This window comes from Nematolebias whitei, chromosome 4 (genome assembly GCF_014905685.2).
Source record: "Nematolebias whitei isolate Nwh7 chromosome 4, NemWhi1, whole genome shotgun sequence".
NCBI lineage: Eukaryota > Metazoa > Chordata > Actinopteri > Cyprinodontiformes > Rivulidae > Nematolebias > Nematolebias whitei.
The window spans coordinates 3874913-3896735 of NC_056501.1; the positions used below are offsets into that span (position 1 = coordinate 3874913).

Sequence of the window (21823 nt, forward strand, 5' to 3'; positions counted from 1 at the left end):
ATCCTGAACATTTTATTGGATTTTTCTTGTGTTAACCTGCACATGACAACTAAACAAACATCGCATTAAAGAAGTAGCCTGACCAACAGCTCTCCCTGTGTGAATAGAGCATGCTTCGCTTCTCTCACGCATCCTAACACGCCACCCCACCCTCCCAGCCCCCAGCTCCTGCAGGTAAAGGGCATTTCAATTCAGAACAAATTGAGATTGTCAATTGGTCAGTAGCTGATGAGCCTATTGTATTAATTGACAGATGGTATCGAGGATTGTGCAAAAAAAAAAAAAATCCTAGATTTTACTGACATGTTTGTGTCATTTATTTCAAATTTATTCAATATTTTGGTGAATCTAGGGTTTGAGAACTAAGCTTCCTTATAAAATTGTAATTAAGTTGTTTTCGGGGGGGTTTCCCTCAGGTGTGCCGAGTTAAAATTAAAGAGGCTAAAATCATCACTGGTTTACTGCCAAGATTAATACAGGAGGACATTTAATACATTCTGGTCTGTGTCAGACCTTTTCCTGGGAAATGCAAGCTGGTTTGAATGGAAATCAAAAGCACCAAGCTTGACAGAATAAATTCTTACTTTGTAATATGAAGGGAAATAAAATTAAATAAACGGATTTAGAAAATGTTTGTGTTCATAGTGAATTTAAAGCACATATTGGTCTCCCTTCCCTGGAGCAAACCTTTTGTGAAGTAAGGAAATTATTTACTGGAAAATAAATATTTCACAAGAAGGAAATCAATCAAAGAAATAACAATTTAGCACGGTCCAGCTACTCCAACAAAGTAAAGCCATTTGTTACTTCTGGCTCAAAACCTCAAGTAATATATTTTACAATCAAGGTCTTGTGTAGTTCATTTTTAAGATCAAGGCTTTTGTTCTTACACAATTTAAAAATGTCAGAGGCCATTTCAAAAGGCAAACAAATGTCGAGAAGAATTTGGACTTCAACTGAATGATGAAACCAAAGCAGCAAGCACTGCTCTGATGTGACAAAAAGCTGCAGCTAAAGGACTTTTTCCCCTGAATTAAAAGCATAGAAGCCTAAGATCTCTTCTTAAAAAAGAAAAAGTCTGAATTCTAGTCATGTTTTTCCCACTAAACTGCAACCATAAGCCGAACCCCCTGCTGAAAACAAGAGAAGATACTGCAAGAGTCACCATCTTTATCTACATGCAAAGAGTAACAAGGAAAAGAGCTTAAAAGATGTGCTGAAATATGAATACGTTAGAGACACCAAATCCTAAACAGCTTCTCCTCAGATGGTCTATCAAAGCCTGCAGTTACTGCTGTGAGAATACAACTGACAAGTTTGGAGGGAAAAGACCACAAAAGTACTTTTAATGTATTCTGCCATGGAAATATACATTTGAGTCACGTTCATTTTGTACATGATGTTTACGTAACAATTCTTATTTTCTACAAATACCGTTTTGTCACCGTTTATTTGCTCTCCTGCAGAAGACAATAAACCAAACATCATTTGTCTTCTGTTCGTCCTGCGCTTCTGGCACATGCAGAAATAAACGTTTTACTGTGAAATGGCGGCAAACCATCTGCAGAGCCATTACTGTCAGCAACCACAGGAGGGCGCACTAAACTGGAAATGGCGCCAAACTATCTTACAATTGGGACCATATAACGTCATGCCAGCTTCCATTTCGGTCTATAAAAACTTTGTTTTTGCAGTCATTTGAAAAAGAAAAGTCACAATGATGTTGTAATATCAACATAACCAACATAAGATTTATAGCTTAAAATACAGTAGTCCCTCGTTTATTGCGAGGGATTCGTACCCTGAAGCCACGCGATAAATGAAAAACTGCAAAGTACAGATAGTAGTAGAAGTGGTAAGTAGTAGCTTATTTTAGTATATATATATATTTAAACCCTCCCCACACTCTTGCAATCTTCGAAACAATGTTTCTAAACGCTAAATGCTCTAAAAAAGCACAGAATGTTGTGATTTCCCTCTCTCTGCCTCAGCTCCTCTTGGCCACGCCCACTTTGCCGCTCTGCACGGAGAACAGCTGATCAGCTGCAGCAGGAAGTTTATCTTGTAGTGTGGTCCGCACATAGGTGCATGTAATAATTTTAAATAATTTATTTTAAATAAAAATGTCATGCCGATCGCGTGGCTCATCTATCAGTCAGCCAATTGTGTGTCATGTCCACTCTTATTTTGAAAAACCGCAATAGAGCGAGTCTGCGATAAACGAACCGCGAAGTAGCGAGGGACTACTGTAGCAACATTTTCAAAGACAAAGAAAAAAATGCCAACACTTTCACACGACTTACCCTCGTATTGCATGGTGGCAAAGTGAGGGGAGAGGAAGCTACCAGAACAACATGAATTACATCATTTCCGCAATTAACACATCTCCAAATAAGAGAAAACATAAAATTCACAAACATATTAACACAGTAAAATTAACAAAAATGTTGGCGTACATTTTAACTCTGTTACATACAGTAAAAGCAATGGGGAGGATATGGGTGGACCTCTGCAGTCATTTCATGTTTAGGCATTGAAGCGGTCCTGACACTCAGATGAAAAGTGCATTAAAGTTAATGTTGGCTGAAAGCAGAAACCGACCTTCAAGACAATGTTCCTGACTATGATTACGTTGTCGACCTTCAGATGGAAACGACAGCACGACTACTGCCAAGCCTTCATCATTTTCCACTGGAAGTTGCATGGGTTCATGCAGATCATTAAGAGTTATTGATGAATCTCAATTAAAATCGTCTCACTCCATTTAAATCTACACATTTGGGACATGGTTTGCCAAAAATTATGCTTATCAACATCCTGGGAGTCATTCGAACTCTGGAAATGAGCGTTGATGCTAACATTGTTGATCTTGTTAAATGTGCAGCACGTTTTGCCTCCGCCGGCAGTCCTGATGATTACCACGACACCCATAACACTTTCCTTTACCCTTGCCCGTGTTACTTTCAGATAAGCAGTTTAACATTCTTTAAAATTAATTAGGACACCAATAGAGTTGACAATAAATGGCTTGCTGTTATATGACACAGCAAACTGACTCCTAAATGTTATTCTAATGGTTTTGGAAAGGCAACTTGTAAAAGCATCACCATTTTCCCTTACAGCCACAAGCTAAAGGAGTCAAATATGAACAGTTTGTTCAAACATTGCTATTAAAATGTATAGAAAGGTATTGTATAGTAAAAATACTTATTTAGGCAGACAGATTATTTAGTCATAAAATTTCATAAGAAAAATTAAAACCATACAAACATTAATTTAGTTGGATTTGGAGGTGTTTAAACAGTTAAAGTCTTAAAGCAAAGGTAATGGGAAAACAGCTTTCTGTCATTTAAAGTAAAACTAAATAAATCATTTCAAACTTGGTAGCTCACTGAAAATATCTGCCAAGAAATGAAATATAAATGAATAAAATAAACTGAGTAGTTGCATAACAATGCAACTTTATGATTTTTCTCCTATCCAACCTGAGACACAGTGCAGTAAATGCATTTTCTTTAGATTTTCCTTTTAAAGCCATATTTTGTCCCACATTGGAGCAAAGGGGGAGGGATTGGAAAGACCGTCCATCAGTGCATGTGATGAGCATGATAACTTGAAAAATAAGTGAGGTATCGACTTCCATTTTGTGCTGTGGCTACATCAACAAGAAAGTTTCCTTTAAAAATTAGTTTGAAATGTCAACATCCAAGATGGCCGCCTCCATATATGTATAAATGTTAAGTTTGAGAACTTAAAAAATAGGCATCATGCCAACTTCCATTTCAGTGTGAGGATGCATCTGGGGCATCCTGCAAATCAAAACTAGAGTTGCCAGGTCAAAACCAACGATGGCCACCAACAAGGGCTGGGCAATATACCGAAAATTAACCGACACCGAAATTTATAACAATGATCAAAGTCATTTTGCTCATGTCGGTATTTTCGGTGTTTTTAAAAAAATAAAATAAAAGTTGTTTTGTCTTTTGGCTGTGTATAGATAAGCTATGCTCAAGTCCCTTTAAGACGCTGCGCTACGTGCAGTCTGTTGTCACGTGACTCCACCTCATCCCGTCTGTAACGAGAAGCGAAAGAGACGGTGCAGTTGAGAAAATGGAGGACATTTTGAATGTTGAAGCTGCAGCAGCAGAGCTGGTCCTGGAGGAAGAGGAGCAACTAATTTATTTTTTTTTTAAAGCGGTATCAGTCGTCTGGCAACATTTTGCGTTCAGCCAAGACGATATTGAATAAAAAAATAATAAAAAGCCAAGTGTAAACTATGCCAAAAGACTGTTGCAACATGCCATGGCAATACATCCAACCTCTTCCACCACCTGCAACCTCTACAGAGAGGCGGGGCCTTTGCACATGACATTATATTTGCACCACTCATTGTTTACTTTTCCAAATGGCAAATGTGAAATTTACTTTTTATTATTTAGTTTAATTTACAAGGGAATACTTGACAACTCAAATGTGACCATTTCATTTATAAGATATTGTATTTTTAATAATTTGTGTTTACAGGAAAGTTAAGTTATTTTATTCTCCTAAATTTGTTCAGTTGTGCTTATTGTTCAAAAACGATTAACAACTAAAAGTACACATTTTCTTTATTTAATCGGCAGAAGCTGTAGTTTTAAAGTTCATTAATGTGGCAATAAAAAGGGAATTATGTCATCAATATAACTGGCTGTGAATTATTTATGCTGGCCTATCAAATTATTTTCGGGGGTTGCAGTTATCGTCCATTTATCGTTAGAGGTGAACTGCTCAATATATTGAGATATTGATTTTAGGCCATATCGCTCAGTCCTACCACCAGTTCAACTCCCCAACTAATTATTTGGGGAAACTATACTTTCTAGATTTAAGTGGTGGCATAGAGGTTAGAGAAGATGGGCCTGTGATTGGAAAGTCGCAGGTTCAACTCCCGGTACCGTCAACATCAAAATGTGGGTGGAAAAGGTGAAACACCCAACCTGCCTCCACCCTCATTCGCCCACTCTGGGCCCCTGAGCAAGGCCCTTAACCACCATCTGCTCCCTAAACAGGTCTCTCTTGAAAATGAGTTCTCGTGGCTCAATGAGACTACCTGCATAAATAAAGGGTCAATGAAATATATATATATATTGTTTAAAGCTTTTTTTTTTCTTATTTCAGCTGCTCCTTCTTGAGGGGTCGCCACAGAGAACTAACTCATATGAAGATTTGACAAGTTGTTTTTCGCCAGATGCCCTTCCTTAAGCTACCACAAACCACCGAGCTACCACAGCCCTCTCTGTGGTGCAGAGAGCTGCCATCTAGGGTGCCTGGGGGAGCAGATGGTGGGGGTTAACAGCCTTGCTCAAGGGCCAAGAGTGGGGCAAATGACGGTGGATGTTGTTGGTATAAGGAGTTGAACTGGCGGCCTTCCAATCACAGGTCGACCTTCTCTAACCTCTTCACCACCACCACCACCCTTATTTCTTAAAAGCATAGTTTTCTGAAATAATTGGGGTGGCCCTTGGGCTGGATTAATCCACGGAGGCCAAGGCCACCATTGGTCACCCCCTGACTCCGCCATTGTGCCTAGCAGTGGATAAAACTGCTCCCTCCTCTCACCAAGGTTTGTCAAAAATAAATAAATAAACTCCATACTTGTACACAGTTTAACTCCCACCACTTGAATATCATGCACCAAAAACATTAAGGTTTACTTACATTCCCTGTTTAATTAAAGAAAAACACTAATTTAGAAAACTCCTAACGTTCACTGTTCAAATCCGTCATCGACGGAGACATGGACGTACGGCTTGTGTTGACTCACCTGGAATCAGTCCAGCTAGTTTCTCTGTGCGTCACAACTGATCCAGACGTTTATGACCACTTGTAAGAAACTTCAAACATTTGCAGAAACAGTGTCTCAAACTTGAGTTTTAACGCTCATTTATTGAGAACGTGATGTTTTTCTAAGGTTATTTTAAGAACTGCGTGTTGTATACTACCGTCTCAAATAAAACAATCTATCTTTGTCACAGTATCCATTTAAGTTTTATTTTTAACTGCTCCTCGAGGTCTGAAAGTTCTACCAGTTTGAAAATCTTCTAATTAGCTACTTCATGACAAATTCCTTCCCGAGCATCAACCAATCAGACTTCAACTTTTTTCCTATAATAGATTTGTCAAATGCAGTAGATGGCTCATTTAGTTGCAACTGGCTTAAACTCTGGCCTAATCTCTGACGTTTGAGGCAAAGACACGACCGCCGGTCATGACAGTCGGTCTTTTTATAGTCCCAGGAAGACGAGTTTAAAGGAAAACTAGACGTGCAGTTGTGACATGATGTCAATCTTTTTATAGAGGTTTTTAAGACTGCTGCATATCAGCCGTCAAGTTACACACTCTGAGCTAAAGAAATGTGAAGACGCATCCAAAAAACTGGGATTCAGGAGAATATGTTTGGGAGCCAACTAGTACTGTTGTATAGTATAGTACAAATACATGCTTAAAGGAAGTATAGGCAAGGAAAATACTTGCTAATTTATAGTACAGACTTGTGTGTTTCAAATGTTTGAATAATAATACGATGAGTTTTACAATGCAACTCCTACTGGCCAGAAAAGCCCCTCTCCAACAAACTTGAAGTGGCCCATGGGCCATCAGTTGACGATCGTAGTTGTAGCAGGTTTTGTGGCTTCGGATACGTTTTGTTTAGAGAGCGAAAAGGTAGAAATGGCTCTTAATCAAAAAGCTTGCAGAGCCCTGGTCATCTGCATTCTGTAAATGTAAGTAAAAGACACAAAGTGTTGTTCAGATCTGATATTACAAATAAAAAACTCAAGTAATTTCCACAGCAAGTATCAGTCGTGTATCTAATTACTTTTTATTGGGGTAATTCTGTAATCTGATAAGTCAATAAGCAACCATTGCTGAGAGAAATGTGTCATACTAATTAAAGAAATACACAGTTTTTTAATGAATAAGACCTAGAGCCATTCAAGATAAATGTTTAGGCCTTCCCTCTTTTTTTTTTCATGGTCCAGATCATAAACCTGACGTTGGTGCTCATTCCTGATGCTGCACTAGAGTCCTGCAGCCTTTTATAAAAAATAACTTCCCTCGCTCCCATAAAAGGACTGCGCTCCATGAATGCACAGTGAATTAAGGCTTACTGTACGGAAGCCTTCACGAATTTAATTGTGACAAAAACGTGACGCGAGATGGAACAACAGGGCGTCTTCCAATAAGAAAAGTAGTTCAACACACTGATCCTTGGTGCATCTGTGACGAGTTATTAAAATTGCAACTCGGTCCCAGGAGGTAGTGTGTAATTTCAGAATTAATATACAGTTTAGAGCGAGATGTTTGCAGCTTTTGAATTATTCAGATATATTTCTGGTTTGGGTTTGAGTCTGGTGAGTGGAAGGCAGTCCCCATGAATACAAATTAATACATCACATAGGTAAATAAGGAAAAAAGAGAAAGCAATTAGGGGAACAAATATTTCAAACAGGCAACAAAACAAAATGTCTACACTTGTTCAAAGATCAATAGATGCGATATTAAAATGAGAAGGGTCAATCAGTTTCTCCAAGAATCTATGATGTTACAATAAATCCATCAATAACAGCAATCGTACTTTGAGCGTTCACTACTTTTTTGTTTGTTTGTTTGTTTAACTAGTTGCCTTCCGCTACTTTGAAGATTTTAAAATGATATATAAGCAGAAGTTCACATTTGTTGATGTTTGTATTTAGGATTTTTGCAAAGGAAAAAAAAATGTTGGTGGTATTTTAACCTTTTACGCAGAAAAAGGTGCAAATTTGGAAAAAAAACAACTAAAGTTTCAGTCTAACATGACTAAACTATAAAATAAAGTTTTGAAAATGCAAATTATGAACTTGTGTTGCAAAACATTGCCATGCTGTAAGTGAGAAAACCTTTGACAGAACATTCATTCAATTACGACCGATGTGAATCTGTATCCTAAAGGCTGAGCAGAGTCAAACACGTAACGTTTTTATTTTCAGGTAAAGCTGCAGAAGTTCATGAAGAATTTAAGGAAATTAGAGAAACTCCTGATGTTTGTTCCGTCATCGTGTTAACGTTTCCCATTTGACAAAAAACATCTAATGTCTGAGACCCGATAATTGTGCCTATTTTCCTTTATAAGGGTAATTATCATGTTTTAATATCAAATTATAAGAAAATCAGAAGTGTCTGGTGTGACGTCAGTGAATCGCACTTAGTTAAAATCATGTCATACGGTAAATTTTACACCAGCCTAACGCAACAAAACTAATCAACAGTACTCTACAAAATAATTAGACTTGTCATTTAAGCAGTTTGTAAGGCACATTTGTAGATAATCTAAAATAACGGTTTATTAATGGACAGCTTTGGCCTTCAGTTTGATGACAGCTCAGCTTTTAAACTAGAAAACTATTTGGGAGTATAAAGCAAACATTTTTTTTTTTACTATTTTCACCAAATAGCAGCAGAAAAAAATAACTAATTCAAAATTCCGCACAAATTTTTAACATCTGTAATAATATCTGTTTGTTTCACTTTTATATACTATAACAGCAGAAGTCAGCCCTATTAGGTGTCTTTGGCTTTCCATGCACATGTAATGAGGACGGTACGATTATTTTAAACAAGTTCCATTGGGTATTTTATGTAGCTAAATCAATGGATTTATTTGATGAAATCTCATTTCACTAGCAGCCCTGGGTCTTGTTAGAGATTGCATAACAAGCTGGGGGTCTGTGGCACACACTTGTTCAGGGGCTCCAATTAGAGCAAACCACAAAACTGATGGCATTTGTTGCCCTTTGTCTTTTCTGCATTTCCATTCAGGGAGACTTTGTATTTTTTTTTAAAAGTGTTTCAGCTGGATTTTGTCTTTTTTCTCCCACCAATAGTAGAATCATTTTAATCCATCTGTTGTTTTTTAAGTGCTTTGCAATATTTGAACTGGATTCCCTAAACACACAACAAACACAAAAACTGAAAAAAAAGTTAACACATTAATGCATAGACATGGCAACAGTTATAAGTGAAGGAGCGGTTCCCCCCACAATTAAAAAATATTACCCCCCACACACACACACACACACACACACACACATTTACCATGAAACATTAGTTCACCAAGCGCTGTTTCTATTTCTTTGTGAACAAATCCATTCCATTTGATTAACAGGAGAATACTCAAACCACTAAAAGTCCACTCCGGGTTTTCCTGGTTACCTACAACAACTCCGCACCCCATGTTTCTCCGAGGTCACCGGCCTTGGCAGGGCACTCACGGGAGTGGAGGGGGAGACACCTCTGTGTTGATCGCTAGCTTAGTGCCACGTTAGTGCAAGCAGTTGTTGGCAGGCGTGGGGGGGGGGCGGGGTTTAGGATGTGTGAGGGAAGCAGAGCGCTACGTCTGTAGCATCTTAGCTAATGTGTCTGTATTGCGCTCCACTAGTTTAGTGCTATGTTAGTTCCAGCAGTTTTTGACATGGTGGGGGAGGGTGTTAGGATGTTTGAGAGAAGCAGAGCGTGCTCTCTTCACACAAGGAGAGCTGTTGGTCAGGTTACTTTATGTTGCTCTCTGAAATAGTTTTTGAATCAAGGGTTTACTTATGTAGATAAATGTGGAGGTTTAACACCCTGTTAAAATACACCAGAATGCAGGAAATGGCATCTACTTTAATGAAAAGTTTCTGGGGGAGGACCCCCAAGCCCCCCCCCCCTCCCTGACCCCGGTGTACCCACCCCCCCTTTACAAATGATTCTGACTCCAATGCATTAATGTATGCATGAAAAGGAATACAGGTAAAGTTCACCACTCTGCGAGAGATTTCAAACGTGGCTAATCTTTTTGTTACAGTCAGTTAACTGTTTTCAAAGTTGCCGTGTCCTGAAGGTCTCTCTTGTAGAGGAGTCCTTGAGGCTCAATGAGACTAACCTGTAGAAGTAAAGGTTGAAGTGTACCCCAACTGTCACTGAGCAGTACACTCTGCAGCATTCCTCTCAAGTCTCTGGGCTTGGTGGGGTGGGGATTTAAATTTCAATTATCCTTTTGTTTTTATTAAGAAGAATTAATTTACCATTTGAATAATAACAAATATTATATTTCAAAGCATTACATTTGTTTTAATACAGGTGCATGGTTTGGGTGATTTATTTACAACGTGTGAAACATTTGTCACAGAGGTGGATGCTTTCAGCTTTCTTAAAGACCATGTCCAGAACCTCTTGATATTAAAAAAATGTAGACATTTTTATTTGAATGGGTTGCAGGGCGGCATGGTGGCTCAGTTCGTAGAGCTGCCAAGTCTCATTGAGAAAGTTACTGGTTCAAAACACGGCTGGGGTACTTCCTAGAGTTTGCATGTTCTCTCCGTGCTGCGTGGGCTTTCTCTGGGTACTCCAGTTTCCTCCCACAGACAAAAAACATGCATGTTAGACTGATTGGTAACTCTAAATTGTCCCTAGGTGAAAGAGAGAGAGGGTCAATGGTTGTTTGTCTCTATGTGTCCCTGTGATGGACTAGAGACCTGTCCAGGTGTCCCCTGCCTTTCACACAGTGACTGCTGGACATGGGCACTACTGATCCCTGTGACCCAGAAAGGAATAAGTGGGTAAAGAGGATGGATGTGTTGCTTTTTATAAAATGAATGAATGCATTTCAATAAATGATCAAATATGGAACATTACAATTTTTTGATTTCATCTTGATTTTATTTGTCTAGTTTTCCTGTATTATTACTAATCGTGCAGTTTTTAATGTTCAAGTAGTTTTAGCAACAAATCCATAAATTGGATTTTTTTCAAACATAACCCTCATAATGCAAAGGTTCACTAGTCGAAAAGTAAAAACGGTGAAAAAAATCTAAAGTTTGACACTGAAAAGATTTGAAAAACACATTGAGATGTTTATTAATTTCCTACATGCAATGACCTTCATGGGGGGTTGAAGACTGCACAGTCTGTTTTAATCAAAATTGTTTAGTATATCATTTTGTTTTAAATGATGGAAACTAAAAATGTTAAACATAATATTAAATGCATTCTATTGAGAATTTAGAGCACACAATATTGGCAGAAGGATGTGTGTTTTTTTTTTTTAAGCTGTCTATATTTAATCATAAAACTCTCTGAAGCCTTTTTGTGTTTTATCATGATGTCCTTCTAGATTTCAGTTCAAAGTACATGTAGTGTCTCAGCTTTAAAAAGTGAAGTTTTAAAGCTAACAATAATAAAACTGTTAAAACTTGAACAGTTTATGATCTCCGTGCGGTTCTCTTGCTCGCTTGTCTTTGTTGGTAACGAGTTAACTGAAAACTGGCCAAAGTGAGGCCTCCCCTCTTGGCTTCCAGAACATGGCGCACTGAACTGAATCACAGCAGACAGCTGGGGCCGCCCTTTATGCTAATGCACCCTCTACAATTACTGCTTCGACCTTCCCCTGTGAAGAAAAATGTGGAAGCGGTGTGTCCACTTAGCGGCCCGTTCAAACACTTAGTGGCAGACGAGTTGGACAGAAGGACCACCTTTTGCCTGACACCATCTCTTGCTTAGAGGAGAAAAAGAGCACATTAGAAAGGTGGCAGCTGACAAATGAGATGCATCTGTCAACCAGGAACAGAACCACAGCACATTAAATTAGCCATAGTGTTCAGAACCACACCGGGACATGGACCTGGTTAGAGAATATGGTGCCAAATACAAACGCAACTTTGCACTTCCTGCAAAAATACAGCATGAATGTTTATTGCTGAAGAACTTGCTGAAAAGCAGCTGAAATGTAGCTGAATGGAAGATGAGCTTAAATTATGAGAAGAAAGCAAAAAGAACACACATCTGCTGAGTTAGGTTTAAATAAACAGAAGTGAGCACAAATTTAGAAACTTTGATAAATAAAATGAAATTAGCCAAAAATTGCTGAGCAGTAGCTGAATAGTCAGAAAGAAGCTTAAACTCCCAGAAGGAAGCAGAAAGAGATGAAACGCACTGAAAAATGTGGAATTAGCAGCAAAAGCTCAAATTTGCATAAAAACGGCTACATAGAAGCTGAAATTGCAGAAAAAGCTGAAACTAGAAGAAAACACTGAAAGGAGCATAACAAGCTGAAATTAGCAGAAAGAAGTTAATTTGGCTGAAAGTAGCAGAAATTAACATGAAAAACTTGACTTTATCAGAAAACAGCTAACATTAGCTAAAAATGCTTAAAAAAAAAATTTGCTGAAAAGGTAGAATAAACTTAAATTAGCAGGCAAATGCAGAAGAAACACACGTTTGCCCAATTAGGCTGAAAGAAGCTGAAATAATCACAAAAATTGTAAATTATTATCGGAAGTTGCTGGATATTGTCGGGAAGTGGAACATGTGGTCATATACGCCGATCCAGAGCATCCAAACATGCTCAATGGGTGACATGTCCGGTGAGTATGCTGGCCATGCAAGAACTGAGAAGTTTTCAGCTTCCAGGAAGTGTGTACAGATCCTTGCAACATGGGGCCGTACATTATCTCGCAGCAACATGAGGTGATAGTCAAGGACGAGTGAGCATCAGGAACTTGGTTGTCTTATGCATTCAAAATACCATCAATAAAACGCACCTGTGTTCGTTGTCCATAGCATACGCCTGCCCATACCATAACCCCACCGCCACCATGGGCCACAATGTTGACGTCAGCAAAACACTCACCCACACAACACCATACATGCAGTCTACCATTTGCCCTGTACAGTGAAAACTGGGATTCATCCATGAAGAGAACACCTCTCCATCTAACCATTTTTCATTCATTCAACCTTTATTTAGACAGATAAGTCACACTGAGCCTAGAAGACTCATTTACAGGCAAGATCTGTTTAGACAGACAAAAAGTAGTGAAACTGGACACATGTAGAAATTGGAGGCAAAACAATTCCTATCAAACGTTTTCTTCTTGCCTGAGAAGAAAAACTCTATTAAAAAAACACCTCGCACAAACAAGCACATAGTGATGTAGGCATTCTGTAGAGGGGGGAGACGACGAGAGCGGTAAGCATGTCCATGGACGCTCTCGAGGTCACTGTAAGAGTTCTGATAAGGATGTAATGATCAGCCAATGTCCTCCAGTGACATTCGTAAACATTCTCGAGGGATGTCGAGGAATGGCCAGAGACAACGCCTACGGGAATCCAAGAGTCCTGCAATGATGACACAATGTTTAGTCAGCTGGTTTCATCTAGTTATCAGTTGGAAATTCCTCAGGGTGGGGGTGGTGAGCGTCAGATCACATGTTCTCCAGTCAAATTCAGATAAGATGGACTTCAAGGCCAGCCAAGGGAGCCAAATTCAGATAAACACACAGTTGTTTTAGGGACAGGCAGAACTTAATGACATCTACCTTGAGTCTGTGTTGGTGCACTCGGTTCCGAAATGTCCAAATTAGATGGCTACACCGATGGAACGTGCCTGAGTGAAATCCCCGAGATCTGATCCATTCTGCCCAAAGCATTTGAGTCCGGGTACTCGAAGCACGAACCAAGCCATCCTAAAGGCAAGCAGCATGATCGGTTCTGAATTTGCTGCCGACGACTTCCTTGATTGTTGATAAAACCAGCAACCAGCCGAATCCAAAAAGCAGGAACCAGTTATCGTAAATCCAATTTTAAATGTGCTCTATAAATAAAGTTGACTTGACTTAAAATCCACAAATGGCAGCAGAGATAGACACATCATGAAGTCTTCCAAGTCGATGAGATATCCAGCTGTGTGTGTGCCAACAGGGCAAATTGACTCGCCTAAAGCCTGTCTTCTCTTCGAAGAAATGTTGTAAAGTGTGTTGAGGGACCAACTGATCAAAGCAGTCCATAATTATGGTTCGGAAGAGGCAAGAGAGGCTCAGAAGCAGTTTCACAGACAGACAGAGCAGCAAAGCAAAGCGGAGAGGGAGGGGAGGGGAAAAGCATCCGATCTCGGCAAGAGCAAGTAGTGAAGTGAAGTGCCTTTGAGTGTGAGCATTTTCCCTCTCAAGTCTGTTATGACTACAAACTGCAGACATGTGGAGACCCCGATGAGAACGACAAGCAGCAGATGACCTTCCCCGAGACATTTCTGACAGTTAATGCATAAATTATTTGTTTATGCTACAGATTGTTACAGCAGCTGTCCATCTGGCTGATCTCAGATGATCCTGGAGGTGAAGATGCTGGATGTGGAGGTCCTGGGCTGGTGTGGTTACGCATGGTCTGCACTTGTGAGGCTGGTTGGATGTACTGCCAAATTCTTTGAAAGACCTTCAGAGGTGGATTATGGTAGAGAAATGAACATTCAAGTCATGGGCAGCAGCTGTGGTGGAGATTCCTGCAGTCAGCATGTCAACTGCACGCTCACTCAAACCCTGCAACATCTGTGTCACTGTGCTGTGATACAACTGAACATTTTACAGTGGCCTTTTATTGTGGTCAGCCTACGGCTCACCTGTACAGTAATCATGCTGCCTGATCAGCATCTGGATATGTCACACCTGTGAGGTGGATGGATTATTCCAGCAATAAAGAAGTGTTCACTAACACATTGACATCAGTCTATGCACAATAAGAGAAGAAGACATGTTGTACAGTATCTAGACTAATTCTTGGATCTTTGAGTTCAGTTCATGAAAAATGGGAGCAAAAACAAAAATGTGTTGCGTTTGTATTTTTGTTCAGTCTGAGTTTAGATGAACAGGAAAAGTGTTTCCTGACAGATCAACATATCAGTACATCCATAATGGGTTGTGGATTTTTGCATCAGGGATAGTGCATTACTGCCAAGCAAGGTGAAAGAAATATCCCTAAACTTCTTTTCCATTTTGAATATATTCATTTTTTCCTTCTCATGTCTTAGTCTCTCCTACAGATGTGAGAAGATGAGGAGAGACAAGTTGCTTCAGAACCATAATTTTAAATGTCAATTAAAATTTGCAAACGAGAAACCTGCATCGACCGTTCTAATATACAGTAGCTGCATATCACTGAATTTAATCATCCCTGTCGGGCGGGCAATCAAATGCAATGGTGACAACGTATATCATACTCTAAACTGAACTTACAAAATAAGATTATTGAGTCATGCATGTTTTAGGAATCAAAGCTTTCAAAAGGAGTTCTGCTGAGTATTTACTGATGCATCCTCTCCTAACGTCTCATCTCCTTCAGATCAAAACTAAATCTGAGGCATTATTCAGCATATTTAGCTGAGATTGATTTTTTGGGTCACAGGCAGGAGAACGAAAGTGAACAAGGAGAAAAAAAACATTTTGTTAAAATGAGGAGGGCCTACAAAAATCTCTGCAGCCTTCTTCATGATCTCTGTTCAAAATGCCGACAGCATCTGAGCTCAAAGGATTCTGGGAACTGTGTTGAAAAACTGAACTGCTCCAGATTAATTCAGCAGAGTCTGTTGGGGGAAGTTCATTCTTCTCATGAACAGCGATTGTCAGCTTCATGAAGAATATTGAACTTAAATCTTTTCAAATAAGCAACAGCATGGAATGGCAAAGTATTAACGTGCAGATATCTTACATCATCACTACAAGATCTGAAATGTTGGCCCTGAAACATTTTGGTTTATTGAACATTCAGAAGAAAGAAAACGGGTTTAATTTGAACAAGAGACTCTGTTAAAATTAAATGTTAAATCTGAACTCCAAGCTTTCAATGATCTTGCATGAAATTAGCATACTGCATTAATATCAGAGTACTGTATCCATAACAGAGTACTGTATCAATTTCAAAGTACTGCATGAATAACAGAGTACTGTATTAACATCAGAGTACTGTATTCGTATCAGTACTAGAGTACAGTATTATATTGGAGAACTATTAATATCAGAGTACTGTATTAATGTCAAAGTACTGCATTAATATTAGAGTACTATATTAACATCAGAGTACTGTATTCGTATCAGTACTGTATTAATATTAGAGTACTGTATTATATTGGAGAACTGTATTAATATCAGAGTACTGTATTAATGTCAAAGTACTGCATTAATATCAAAGTACTGCATTTATATTAGAGCACTTTATTCATATCAGAGTACTTTATTCATATTGGAGTAGTGCATCACCAATCAACCTGTATTTCTACAGGTAAATCCCATTGAGCCTCGAGGACTCATTTACAAGAGGGACCTGATTTCATTTTTTTTTTCTTTTTTCTTTTTTTTCTTTTTTTCATTTTGATTAATATCAAAGTACTGCATTAATATCAGAGTACTGTATTAATATTAGAGTACTGTATTAATATTAGAGTACTTTATTCGTATCAATACGTTATTACTATTAAAGTACTGTATTCATATCAGTACTGTATTCATATCAGAGTACTGTATTCATATCAGTACTGTATTCATATCAGAGTACTGTATTCATATAAGTAGTGTATTAATATTAGAGTACTTTATTCATATCAATACTTTATTACTATTAAAGTACTGTATTCATATCAGTACTGTATTAATATCAGAGTACTTTATTCATATCAATACTTTATTATTATTAGAGTACTGTATTCATATCAGTACTGTATTAATATCAGAGTACTGTATTCATATCATCCATCTATTATCTTTTACCCGCTTCTTCCATTTTGGGTCACGGGGGTCGCCGGTGCCCATGTCCAGCAATCACTGTGCGAGGGGCGGGGGACACCCTGGACGGGTCTCCAGTCCATCACAGGGACACATAGAGACAAACAACCATTCACTCTCACACCTAGAGACAATTTAGAGTTACCAATCAGCCTAACATGCATGTTTTGGGTCTGTGGGAGGAAACCGGAGTACCGGGAGAAAACCCACTCATGCACGGAGAGAACATGCAAACTCCAACCAGAAAGGACCCGGGCCAGGATTATAATCGGAACGACGTGCTCGCTGAGAGGCAGCAGCTCTACCAACTGAACCACCGTGCTGCCTCCTGGTAGGCTACTGTATTTATTTATTGTAGCCAGCCGTGTTGCAGGCATTGTTCAGAAAAAAAATTAAATGCACGTACTGTTTGTATTTGTGTTTGTTACCAGTATGTATTTAATTAAAAGTTACAAAATTATATTTTTGTGTAAATATCTCATGTTACAATGTGAACACCCACGGCTTATAGACAAGTGTGGCTTATGTGTGTACAAATTATTATTATTATTTTAATTTAGTGGGCACAGTTTATATTCAGGTGTGTTCAATAGTCTGGGAATTACAGTACATAAAATATACAGTGTCAGTAATCCGCCTGTGCAGCAACGTTTTATTAAAAATAACAAGCATGCTTTAATAATGGCATGTGTTTGTTTCAAGTTTCAACATTAATAAAATTAATATAGAACAAAACAAAAGGCATGAAAACAACTATCAGTGTGTACAAGATAAAAAATATAAATAAAAACAACAAAATGCTCATGAATCCGTTTACAGCACCCTGATTTGATGATTTTATTGATTTTCAGGTAGAATTTGATGGTTCTACCACAATAACTGGTTATGAGAAACGTTGGTAACAATGTGTTTATAAGGCGCTTCTTGTGTAAATTTAGTTTTAAACAAAAATATTCATAACTCAACGTGTGACATATTAGAAGTGGATGTTCTTCACCCGTCTGAAGCCTCTTTGGACATTATTGCTTGTCCACTTTATGAAAATAAATAAAAAGGTGAAGAAAAAAGTGGAACTTACCCTTTACTCTCAAGCTCTCAGGGATCACATCCTGTTAGGGAAAAAACAAAAAGACCAAAGTTATAAAAATATTAAGTTACACTAGCTAGAATAAAACAATAATGCTCCACGTTGCCTAAATAAATAAATAATTGGATTGTAAAGCCAAAGAAATTGTGATTTACTGACAAATTATATATATAATAAAAAAAACTATTTATTTTCCAAATGGCTCAAATGGTTTAAAATTCATTGCAGAAAAAACACAAATCATTAGACAGTAATGCCCAAAGACTTCATTTGATCCATTTAAAACGACACCAGGTACTGAAAACATATGAAAGATAAATAAATAAAAACAATAAAGCAGAGGCCCATCAAGTACAAGCACACTGTTGCTAAACTGCAGAGATTACACCTAATGTAATTAAACCTGTTCATTGTGGCATTTTCTGTAATTGTTTTATTGTCTTGTTTTATTAAATCCAACATAATCTGAGGTGAGTTTTGTAGAAGCTACTCTTATTTCTATTCTTTTGTTTTATGATCCACTCGCTGCTCTTCAGTTTCACCACATGAATGTTACCTTTAATGTCATTTTATTCTATTTACTCTCACCGAATCTCTTTCTGCTCTCTGAGTTCTTCTAATGTTTATTTATTGGAAAAATGTGGCAAAGTCACATTAAAAATCAAAGTATAAAGACATAAAGTGTAGAGAAAAACACTGTGGCCATGTGAGCCGCTGCACAATAAAGATTATTTAGAGAAGCACAAGGATGACAGAAAAAAGCTTCTGGACTGTAACTCTAAAGAGCTGCTCTCCAGAAACCAACAAGAGGCATAAATATTAGAGTTCTCAGTGATCTGAAGAGCTCATCATTCTTCTGTCTGCGTCTTTCTGCGAGTTACTGCTGAGCAAAGTTGCAACAAGTTCACCTAATGATGACAGGATCATGCAGTTTCAGGATTTTCACTTTAAGCTAAAACTATTATAGTGTATAAAAATACAAACAAATGATTGTTAACATGTTATTACAGTACAACTAAAAATGTCGTGCATTTATGAAAAATAATATCAAAGTGAGAATAATGTAATATTAACCAATCTTATGTGTAAGTGTATCCTTGTGTCAGCCCCTCAGTATTTCCATTAGGACTGTATAAGCTGCAGATGTTTAATGTTGCTGGATCAAAAGAACCCAAGAACAGGAAAAATATGCTCTTTGAACAAGTTTTCATTTGGGGAGTTCCTGTAGCTGCCATCATGCTGCTAAATAAAATTACTGGTGTTTAAAGAACGCACAGCAGCTGAAAACATACTATGAAATAATAATAGCCTCATTACAGCTACACCCTTATATTTTACACATGAGGACAATTATTTATAAAACTGCTCCTGCCTGAGAAGTACATTTTAGGAGAGCACCATTTGTATTCTGAGAAATGGCTGCTAATATATAAACTGTATGTATTTTTAATTTGTAATTATCTTTTGATTACATTTTGTGCTCAAGTATTCAAACTTTCTATTTTTTTTTTTTGTTTTACAAAACGGAAACAGGAATTCAAAAACTCATCTGCAAATAGTTTTATTAACAAGGAACATCTTTAAAATGTCAAACTTAAAAAACAGAAGTAGCGGGTCATTTTTTTAAAATGTGATACATAAATGAGTGATTGTTCAACAACTACTGGTTGAAGAGAAAACTGGTCCTGAACCTGCACAGAATAAACAACAAGTGGCTCAAACATAAACTGGAAAACCGTCAAGTGCAAGGACCTAATGCAAACAAACAAACAAACAAATAAATAAATAAAACTGTACATACCAGAAGTAAATAAATAAACAGTTAAATCTAGTACAAAGCCAATTCAAAAACCAAAACAACAACAAGTGACAGTTATAAGGATCTGATATATTAAGTGACACCACAACAGAAATATTGCAACAAACATAAATAGTGAAAACAATTTTTTGCCCATTTGTTTGTCCCCTGCGGTTTGTTAAATTATTGTTAACCAACAAGCAGAAAGAAGTGAAACCACCTGTGGAGGTGACATTTAGATTTACATTTGTAGCACAAGTAGAACAGATATCAACGAGGCTGATGTGCATGCGGCAGACATCGGTCACACTTCATTTGATGGAGAAGAATGATTTCCTAAAGGCCAGTGGCAGCCCGGCTCCTGTGCCCGGAGACTCCCGGGACGCTGGAAGCACCCGGCTGTACGACTCACGCTTCATCTGACTCTGTCACAACTAGCTGGCTGACCGCCCACATCTGCCTCATCTGTGTGGACTCTGAACTGCCATCACTCCACCAGGACTCCTGTCCTTCCAGTCTGTCCCCTGTTTCAGACTTCACAAAGTGCACTTCTCCACACGGCCAACTTAATGAGAGCTGAATCTGAAACAAGTGAAAACTGCAACATGGCTGTTGGACAAAGTTACAAAAACATGTACGGTGCTCAGCTCCGTCAGCAAGTTTCATCTCTTTGTTGGGTTTTGAATTTAAAAAAGACAAGGCGACTGGATTTTGTACTGGATTTGGATTGACCAAATATATTTATTTTCATTCAGAACATAAAAGGATATACAGTAGTCCCTCGTTTATCGCAGGGGATCCGCACCCTGAAGACCCGCAATAAGTGAAAAACTGCAAAGTAGAAAAAGTAGTACAAGTAGTAATTAGTAATTTATTTATTTATATATATATAAATAAAGCTATTTTAAACCCTTCCCACACTCTTGCAATATTCTATACAATGTTTCTAAACTCTAAACGCTCTAAAAGAGCACAGAATGTCATGATTTCAGCTCTGCTTCCTCTGCTCTCAGCCACCTGCAAGCGCTTTTGGCCACGCCCACTTATCCGCTCTGCACAGAGAGCAGCTGATCAGCTGCAGCAGAAAGTTTATCCTGCAGTGTGGGCTGCACAAAGGTGTATGTCTTGTCCGATCTTATTTTGAAAAACCGCAATAGAGCGAGTCTGCGATAAAACGAGCCACGAAGTAGCGAGGGACTACTGTACCTGACATGCAACGCTCTACGCTTTACTGCAGACCACGCAGCCCTTTGCCAAACTGATACAGCGCTATACAAAGTGTATAGAGCAACCAGACCCTCCTCCAGTATGTCATGATCCACAGTGGGGTTCTAACCCTCGGCTTTGGGACCGCATGTCGACATCATGGATTAGCATCAACTCCTTCTTATATCTTAGACACTATACAAAATGTGCTTTGCAGCTCAACAAACCACACAGAAGCTCGGAGAATGTCAGCCCAAAGCTTGGAAACTGGAAAGTAGAGAGTTTATTATCATTAGTGACACGGGTTTATGGCTAAAAGTGACCAGCAGAGGAGAAAGACAATGAGCCCATTACTGACAGGAGTCACATTAAAGCTAAAAAAGTGCCCGTTAACGAACACTTCGGTGCATCAAGCCATCACTCGCTTTGCATTTTTACACTTTCTCCCATTTCCTACCCCTTTATCTCAATCCAATTTGCTTTACTCACCATCTTTACTCTCTCTCTCTCTCTCTCAGCCACCCTGATTATCCTCTGCTAATCTAGATTTGCCGTGTGGCCAAGCCAGAGCTGGATTATAAAGCTTTGCACACAGTTGTCCTTGCTTCCATTTTGTTTGTTTAGAAATAACAGTTTGATGTCAAAGTGACAAACGCACTGAGAATTTGATTTAGTCCTGCATATCTACAAAGTCCAGCAGTTTTTCCCCAAACATGCTCAGAGCCTCTTAGTGATATTCAGTCTTTCATTGAAGGTCTTAGAGGAGATCGATGAGAACACCATCAATCTCCTTCTTTGATATACCTCATTATGATTAGACAGTGTGTCCTACACTTGACCCCTTGTGTTGGATTTGACGGCCATTTTCTGAAACTGTTTGTGTGACCAGATGTTTATGGCTGAGTGACTCTCGGTGATTGAAGTCTGTGTGGGGAGGCTTGTAAGGTCGTGTCTGATCCTGTTGCGCTGTCACATACCGTCCTTCAAAAGAAGACACGAGCCGTCAGCACTCAAAGCTTCAATGAATGCATGTTTACCTGATATCTTTGTCATAAGACTAAAATGAATATTTATTATATCTAAAAACAGAAGCGGAATAAAAAACATATGTTGTCTATCTTCCATCTC

At 38.4% G+C, this 21823-nt stretch overlaps 1 protein-coding gene across 1 annotated transcript in view; it reads right to left on the reverse strand.

The window, feature by feature from the left end:
• Positions 1-21823, reverse strand: part of fstl5 (follistatin-like 5) — a 209376-nt gene that overhangs the window by 160774 nt on the left and 26779 nt on the right. The window contains exon 3 of the mRNA XM_037675152.1: positions 17683-17713. Within this exon, the coding sequence (XP_037531080.1) occupies positions 17683-17713 (31 nt within the window). The remainder of the gene's footprint in view (positions 1-17682; positions 17714-21823) is intronic.